The sequence below is a fragment of the Protomyctophum bolini genome (assembly GCF_963924005.1).
Source record: "Protomyctophum bolini genome assembly, chromosome: 7".
Taxonomy (NCBI): Eukaryota; Metazoa; Chordata; class Actinopteri; order Myctophiformes; family Myctophidae; genus Protomyctophum; species Protomyctophum bolini.
The window spans coordinates 13,087,011-13,096,210 of NC_137868.1; the positions used below are offsets into that span (position 1 = coordinate 13,087,011).

The 9,200-nt window shown below is 40.0% G+C and overlaps 1 protein-coding gene across 1 annotated transcript; it reads left to right on the forward strand.

Annotated features, from left to right (window-relative positions):
* Positions 1 to 6,856: 6,856 nt before the first annotated feature.
* On the forward strand, positions 6,857 to 8,156 carry LOC308318441 (hepcidin-like). Its single transcript, XM_080767998.1, has 4 exons — positions 6,857 to 7,087; positions 7,354 to 7,431; positions 7,550 to 7,627; positions 7,888 to 8,156. The coding sequence occupies exons 1-4, from the start codon at positions 7,001 to 7,003 to the stop codon at positions 7,999 to 8,001; spliced, it is 357 nt and encodes a 118-aa protein (XP_080624124.1). The 5' UTR covers positions 6,857 to 7,000; the 3' UTR covers positions 8,002 to 8,156.
* Positions 8,157 to 9,200: the final 1,044 nt, after the last annotated feature.

The following is a 9,200-nucleotide window of genomic DNA, read 5'->3' on the forward strand; positions in this document are numbered from 1 at the left end:
GAGCTTTTTCTCTGGCCCTGTCATCTACTGATTAGCCATTTGAAAAATGTGTGAGGTGAGCACGCCTTTGGAATAAAAATAAAAATCATGTTGTGTAATTATGAAATCAATGCTTCTTTGAAGATGCATAGATTTACATAATTAAGACCATTTATTGTCCTGAAAATGTTATTTAATTAAGCAATATTACACGAGAGGGTGTTCTTTATCATCATTAATGCACACCTGCGGTGCTGTAGGAACTCGCCCACAGGGCGAGTTCCGGAAGGTATCGCAGAAGTGCATTAGTGCAATTATACTACAGTTACCCTTAAAACTAAGATAATCGCTGAAAAATAATATTTTTTCAATGACAGATGTGGCCACTACAGCCACTAGCTAGCCAAGAAACTAGTTAGCCTAGCCACCGAGTCTGCTGCGCTCTGAGAGAAAAGCACGGCTGAAATCTTTGTTTTGAGTAGCCGTGCCATTATCGTGGTTTACGCACTCTTATTGCAATGCTATCCTCTGTAATCTTTAAAGGCTATCACTCCTGAAATGTTGCATGAAAAAGGAATACCAAAACTAAATAGTTTTCCCATTAGTAAACCTTGCCGAGCCATGATGCCCATAGGGGCAGGAGCCTGTTTCTGTAGCGTGAGGCAGCTTGATATACAAGTACACCCCCTGGACATGACGTTAGTATGTCGTAGGGGACTCCCAATCCAACCCTTGATGCCGAGTGCCAAGCAGGGAGGCACTGGGTCCCATTCTTTCAGTCTTTGGTATGACCCGGCCGGGGATCGAATCCTGACCCCCCAGTCTCAGGGCGGACACTCTAACCACAAGGCCACTGAGCTGGTATCAAGAATTTCCCTATTGCTTCATTTAAATAGCCAAGAATCATGTACCCTGGCTATTTGAACGAAGCAATGAGAAGTTCAACAAAGAGTAGAAAACAGGACCAAATGGTATTTATTTCTTGAAGACATGTATTTTCTTTAGTGGTGCATAAAACCAGTAGGCCTGCTTCTCACAGGCAATCAGGTTTATGAACAACATACACTATGCATGGGCCTGCCTGTCTACTGTACAGCGCGAGCGAGCACACACACACACACACACACACACACACACACACAGTTATTACATTATTGGAACGAAGTTAGTATACATAATCGACTGCTACAAAGGCCCACAGCCAAACACTCAAAATATTTTTGATACAGCATGTAATTAATCAATCACTTGTGGCATTGCCAGTTCTCTTGTGCATGTCGCGTCAGGGCCAATGGCATCGCTTGACTTCTCACCCTCAACGGACAGTTAATCTGACTGTCCAGTCAAATGCAGCTGAGTCTGTTTGATATGATCTTGCCGCTCATCACTGACCTCTCAGTCCGACATTCATCTCTTAAGACATGAATCATCTCTTCGGAGATGAGTGTAGGGTTAAAATGATGGGTGAAGTAGAAATCCACATCTATTGTACATCACTGTGTCACTTGTTTTGCTGCAAGTAATAACATTGAATTGCTGAAATGATAGCCTTGAAAAAGCCAGTTGTCTATCTCTGGTCAGTGTCAAATGTGTTTACCCATCTGACCTTTCTGTTTGTTTCTCAAAATATATCCTGACTGCATTGGAAAATAAACAGCAAACTTCAATTAACCTGAAAATCTGATCTTTTCATCCTGGGTTTAACTACTTCTACCAACGGCCGGTGTGAAGAACACTATGCATGGTTGAACGATTCTCATTGAATTTCAATACCTAAGGCCAACACAAGCCAGAAACTACACGGCCCACATGCTTGTCTTCCCTTTGTGTTTTGAGCTATACTGGGTGTAAAGAAATACAATGTCAGCAGCGGGTATTGTCCACTGCCTCAGCCTAATTCGCAATGCCTCTCTCTTGGAGGTTGTTATTTGTCGAGCAGAAAGGGCTTTGTTCCGTCTTCTGCACAGTGCTCCTCACACCTTTGTATGGTACAAAGATATCACACAGAGTCTCATCTTCCTCAACGCCTCCAGTAATCACTACACGGCACTGCCCTGTCTCATTCACAGCATCCACACCTCTTTGTTAATAGAATGTAGCCCACATTCATAGGCTAAATTTTATGTACATTTATTCACTTATTCAGAGATCCACTGCAGCTATCTAGGGCCAGTTTCTTTAATTTATTTATTTAGTTATTTTATTTTATTTTTTACATTATTTAGATTGTTTGTCAAATACAAGACACAACAATACAAGACATCAAATGACAGAAAAGTAAGCTTAACAAATAACAATACAGATAAAGGGACACATTGGTGGGATCGATGACCATCAGAAAGCAGGGCTAGTTATGAGTCCAATAGTGAAAGATGCAAGGTTGCACCATAGCAGCCAGATATACAGAACATTATTCTCAACTATTGTCAAACACTGCCAGGAATGGCATCCACATTTTTTTGGAATTTGCTTGCGTCTGTCATGACGGATTTGTTCCAGCTTAACATCTGATTTTGGTGGGAATTAGGAAGGGTCCTTGTCTCATCAGAGCACAACATATTGCTAAACAGCAATGGCTAAATATCCATTTCCATTTGTCTGGAGAACCAATTAAATATGTTTCCCCAGAAATTGGTTATTACTGGACAATACCTGGTTCTTGACTCTACTCTTACTCTGATATGTACACCTCACCATACAGTATATGGAGATCTAAGGGTGGTAGCGGGGACATTCTCTTCAATTCAATTCAATTTTATTTAAGTGTCAAAGTCAGTTGTCTCAAGACACTTTACATATAAAGCAGAAAACCAACAAAGCAGAAAACCAACACATTTTCTGGCCTGTTGAGAACTCTAGTTTTCACCGGCTGCGGGGTACGGCTGCACTAATAACTTTGGGGCAGGCCCGTCTAGAGTTTGAATGGAAAGGTGGGCCTGTTGAGAACTCTAGTTTTCGCAGGCTGTCGGGCACGGCTGCACTAATAACTTTGGGGCAGGCCCGTCTAGAGTTTGAATGGAGAGGTATGAGTCAAAAGGGAGACATCGTGGTGATGATCAGCAAGAAGGGTCCAGGCCCCGGCGCAAGTCACACGGATATGATATAGAACAGTTTCTAACCACATTTGAAAAAATAGCCCATGTCTAATGTTGGCCTTCAGATGAGCTGGCTGTCCTTTTGGTTCTGTAGTCACTATGGATCAGGGCATTATGTAATACAGTATATGGGGTGGGGATTGCCTGGATGTCGAAAGAGGAACAGACAGGGGGCAATGCCCTGGGCCAGGGGGAAGAGGTAGACTGGCGCCTGTTGAGGTGAATGCGGCCGCCGCACTGGTGCCTCGCTTTGTTTGACCAGAAGATCCTCACTGATAGCTTCTGGTGGTTGGAACAGATGGGAATGCACAAACATGTGCTTTCGTGCTCTCTTTCTTGTTTCCTGGCTACATTTCTCTGTAGTATCTCTCATGTGTATCTTTTAGTCGTTCACATTCACGCATACTCGTATGCACTATGCATCATTCAATGAAACATTATCTTGGTACAGTTAATCAATTTTCAGAGGCAGAAAACTGCCAACTAATGTTTATTGTTTGTTGACTCATGCATACTGAAAATTGTGTCAACTATGACAGGACATAATGTACAAGTTCAAGAATGTAGTGACTGTACTTTCTCTCCTGCATGGACGCGCACACTCTCTCTCTCTCTCTCTCTCTCTCTCTCTCTGGAAAGTATACATAGGCTACTGCAAGAAACCAGCACCACCATTTGGCCAACACTTTAATCTTTTCTGATTCCTAAAATATGGATAGATTCCATTGGATGCAGAGTCATTCATGGATTAAATTCGTTGACACTGACATTGTGGTCACCCAAAGTCAACACATAGAACCACAAAGGTTATCAGTGAGCTAGACAGCCTGACGCAGTCTAGCTTGACTCCCATAACATGTTGTTGCACCCAGGAGTATTATAGCGTTATACCATGTATGAAGGCTTTGAATAAATAAATATATTACTCTTGTGACAATTTAAATAACCACCTATTTCATTAATGTTTCACTCAAGAGCAAAAGCTGCAGTAAATGTCTTGACTTTATTGTAATGAAATTGATTGTGGGAAGGTGGGAAAGTTCACTGCAGATAGCACACATGGTTATTATTGTGCTCACAACATGTCGCTTGCAAGGCATTGTAAGCTTATACCGGCAGACCTGCTGTTTTTTGTATAGCTTTCAATATGACAAAACATAAAAAGTTGAAATGGAAATAAAACAGTATTAATATTAATATGATTGTGCTCTTGAATTACTGTTGTTTGGTGTTCTTGAATCAAATGGCATTCTTGGCAACAACCATACCCACTATGTCAGCTTCTTGCTCTGCAGTGAAGACTGTATCCCTTTCAACAGCCCAGGCCTGTCATGTATTGATCATTACATGAAGGACATGGATGGAAAAACTGTTTACAGTTTTACATAATAATTAATGTATACAGTAGAACTGAAATACATATAGCACAGGCACTTTTTAATTCCTGAATATTCGTACTATTGATGCCACATTTTATTTTCAACAGCGCTCCCATAACATGTTATACCTATATAGTATTATAGCATAGACATTTATGAAGGCTTTGAATAAATATATATTACTCTTATGACTATTTAAATGCTCCCCCCCCCTAATTTTATACAGCAATCAATCGATTTAATCCAGTTGTGTTTTTAACATCAATATTGTTATTGACATTGTTTTTTATTTCGTTTTTAGTTTGTTAACATATTGACAACCAGGTTAATTAATCTTAATCAGGCAGTTTATCACCTGTTAAATGTTTTCTTGATTGCTTGAGCACATTTTCCAAACAGAAGTCACTATTGCAAAACAGTTAACACGGTCTCAGAGTTTCCAAAATGACACCAAAACATAGAATACGTCTAACGTCCAACAAATATGTCCAACAAAAATACCCCTACCAAAACAGCATAACTTTCATCTCACAGAATGTTATGTCTATCGATCATTAAACAATGGCCCAATGAACACTAACAGCAACTATACTCTAACATTGCTAACCTATTGTGTGTGTGTGTGTGTGTGTGCGCAACTTTTGAAACTATAATTAAGTTGTAAAGGCAATCCACTACCACCACACTGACCACAGCATGGTCTATTCTTGTTGCCGGAAAAGATAATACCAAAAGAAGACCATAGTAGTAAGAATTTCACTCAAGAGCAAAAGCTGCAGCAAATATCTTTACTTTATTGTAATTAAATAGATTATGGGAAGGTGTGTAAGAACAAGTTCACTACAGATTTCAACACACATTATTGTTGCTGTCAGGTGGACATCTTGTACAGCATGTCCAAAACAGTTAGCTTACAAGATCATATGACATGTATTAACCTCACCAGGCTTTCCACCTCGGAGGAAAGCCCGAGATTATGAAATACGAGATTTCCCGACAGCAACATTATTTTGATACCACTTTGACCCGGTCATTACTTTTACTTTTACATATTCCCATTATCTGTCTTCTTTTACAGTAAGGACCTGGTCAGCATGTGGCTACATTATTTTTATACTACTTTAACTTTTACTTTCACTTTTGCATATGGTATTCCCATCATCCCATCATCTTTTACAGTAAGGACCTGGTCAGCATGTGGCTACATGCACTTACACTGTTGACATTGCTAAACATATATTGTGCTCTTGAATTGGTCTGGTGTTCTTGATGGCATTGTTGGCAACAACCATACACACTATGGCAGTTTCTTGCTCTGCATTGAAGACTGTACAAGTGTTTCAACAGCCCAGGCCTGTCTTTGACTTCAGTAAAGACATTTGTGAGGGGAGAAAAGGGTGTATTGATCATTCCATAAAGGACATGGATGGAATAACCGTTATACATAATTATAGTTTACAGTAGAACTGAAATACATATAAATCAACACGCAGTCAACTTTTTAATTCCTGAATATTCTTACTATTGATGCCACCGTTGATTTTCAGAGAGCGGTCTGGACCCGCTGCCCAGCTTCTCTCATTAAAAGGCTGTGATTGATTACTTGATCAATGGATCAAAACATTGGCTCTTTGTCTTCCCCTTTGAGTTACTCTTCCATCACACATCCTCTATGGGCCCCTCTTCCTCTCCTTTGCAGTTGTACTTGATCTCTTTGTTCCATTCTTCTGAACATCAACTCATACGTAAGCTAAGAAACTATGCATATATACTTTATAGTGATGTCTACATAAAATGCTATCTAAGTTACATAAATTGAGCCTTTGCATACGCCTGTAAGATCATCAGGTGCTACGGGCCCTGATGGAGTCTGAAGAGGTGGGTTTTCAGACTACGGTGGAAGATTGGGAGTGAGGCTTATTCTAACCACTTCTGATGCAATCTTGGAGCCTGTGGTGTGGGAATTCCCCTTTTAATATAATCGAGGGTGGGGGGTAACTATTTTTAAGGTTGTTGTCAGATGGCATTAGCACTCCATCAATACAGCGCATATTGCTCCTACCGCGGCCCTTGAGTGACAACAGCCTCCTTCAGCAGAGCATTTCTCACGTGTGGAATTGTTTGTCCTGTCTGTGGAAAACAATTTAGAAAGTTATCGTTGATTTGATATTATGGGGCCATAATCAAAAACAGATTAGAGAATGTGCCTTACTTTTTGTATTACAGAAATATGAAGAGGAGAAAGCCAGAAAGGATAAGGGTCCAAAACATTCCCTGCTGGAGTTAGGTAACCCTTGCCAAAAATGGGCTGCACCTCCATGGAGGATGAGGCAACAGCTGGGGCCAAAGGGTGTATAAAGGGTGTACCAACTCAGTCAACCACCATACAGAGGACTGAGAGGAGGCACTCAAACGACTCGAAGAAGGTATCACAGCCCAATAATTAATTGAAGAAGATTTTGACTCGACACCCATGAGAAAAGAAGACCCGTCGACCCTGACATTCAAAGGATTGAATAAATAAACTATCTAAACTAAAGAAGGAAAATGAAGGCATTCAGCATTGCAGTTGCAGTGACACTCGTGCTCGCCTTTATTTGCATTATGGAGAGCTATGCTGTCCCCGTTACTGGGGTAAGTATTTGAGTTAAACAACCTGGTTGTCGCTCAAAAACACATTTTTAATAGTGAAAAATAGAAGATCTACAAGCTCACAAGTTTCAACACGACACGATGTGACGCAGTGTGATGTGGCGTGTTGTGAGCTTGTATATTGTGTCTTTTCACTTCAGAAAAAAGGTCTTAAGTAGTTAAGCTCACCTCATTTGCTTGTTAGCTATAAATGATTTGTCAGAAAATGCATAAGACGTTATTCCTGAATGCACTTAATTCATTATCAGGTACAAAAGCTGGAGGAGACAGGGAGCAATGACACTCCGGTTGCAGAATATCAAGAGATGTCAATGGAATCATTGATGGTATGTTTCATTTACAAAATGAATTAAACCAAGCTCACCTCATTTGCTTGTTAGCTATAAATGATTTGTCAGCAAATGCATAAGACGTTATTCCTGAATGCACTTAATTCATTATCAGGTACAAGAGCTGGAGGAGACAGGGAGCAATGACACTCCGGTTGCAGAATATCAAGAGATGTCAATGGAATCGTTGATGGTATGTTTCATTTACAGAATGAATTAAACCAATTACCGTGAGCAAATTAAAACCTTAAGTGGATGTGTTTTCCCAATGGAGTGCCACTCTGCTTTTGCCGCAGAATGAGCCGTGTGTGTGTGTGTGTGTGTGTGTTAATTTCACTGTTAACTGAGTGTAAAAATGAACACTCGTGATTTTGCAGTGCATTGTGTATGTGTAGCCTACTGTGTACATCTAGAGATGTAAACACCATGCGTCACTGTTCTTTCCCCACACAGAAGCCAGGACACACCAGGCAGAAGCGCCATATCTTCCATTGCATCTTTTGCGATAGCTGCTGCAAAGGCCAGCAGGGCTGGGGGCCCTGCTGCCATCTACCTTATTTTAGTTAGTTTTGTATGATGTTTGTCAATGTGACAAAAGTAGATGTGTTGGAACTAATTAAAATAATACTCTTTTCTATTTATTTTGTTGTAAGATTCTAATATTTTCCCATGCTTTTTTTGTATAAGCATGAAAGACATGAGTTGAAAAGGAATTACTCAAATGTGACAGTGTGTTTATCTAAATTTGGTCCAAAGTCTGCACTTGGTGCTAAATAAATAGGTTCACTGAACAGTAGAAGAAAACTGCCTTGATGTGTTGTTTGTTTATCATTACCGCAGCACTAAATAGGATTCATAGCTCACTGAATTCAGAGACACCACAGTGATTTCCATTTTCAAAGTTAACTATAGTTCCAGATTGTAAATTATCTCAATATTTGGGAGTGCCAAAATACTAATATTTAAAATAATTGGGATTTTACCCCTTTATGTAAACTAAGGTGTTGGTGCTTTTTATTAATGATAAGACTGCATATCCAAAATGCTATATATCCAATCTGTAAATGGAAAATCAGTAGCCTAACTAATACATTTATCAATAGATATAATATCTCTAAGAAAATTCAGACTGTAGAAGTGTCATTTTGTCAACTCAGGACTTATGCTAATGTAGAAGACGTACAATAATCAGTTTGTGACTTTGTGCAATGCATCATTTCATAGATATCACATTATTGACATTCAATAACACGTTACTGCAGTAAAATTTGTTCTCCACATTTGACCCATCTCTTGGAGCGGTGAGCCGCAGCATGTGCCGCACTCGGGAATCATTAGTTGATTTGACCTCCAATCCAACCCATTGATGCTGAGTGTCAAGCAGGGAGGCATTGGGTCCCATTTTTACAGTCTTTGGTATGACCCGGCTGGGGATCGAACCCCCAACCTCCCAGTTTCAGGGCGGACACTCTAACCACAAGGCCACTGTCTGGTGATATTCTGAACTGAATATCTCATTTTTAAACATAAGGCATCACTGTTATTTATGTATCATAACAATCTACTGTATATGTACATAACATAACTCTATCAGGCAAGTTACATTAATCGTAAGCTAATGTTGCATATGACTCAGCTAAAGTTAGAAACAAAGCAGGCCTGATGTGGCCTTCAATGAAAAGATAGCATGACTAAGGTCAAGTTTTGAGGTGAAATGGAGGTAAAACATTTTGGAGTGATGCCAGTGCCATCTGCATCCAGTCAAA

What these genes read in the sequence shown, in the direction of transcription:
- LOC308318441 (XM_080767998.1), top strand. Translation starts at nt 7,001, where the DNA reads ATGAAGGCATTCAGCATTGCAGTTGCAGTGACACTCGTGCTCGCCTTT. An exon ending in ATGCTGTCCCCGTTACTGGG is followed by an intron (nt 7,088 to 7,353) that starts GTAAGTATTTGA and finishes ATTCATTATCAG; the next exon opens with GTACAAAAGCTGGAGGAGAC. An exon ending in TGTCAATGGAATCGTTGATG is followed by an intron (nt 7,628 to 7,887) that starts GTATGTTTCATT and finishes TTCCCCACACAG; the next exon opens with AAGCCAGGACACACCAGGCA.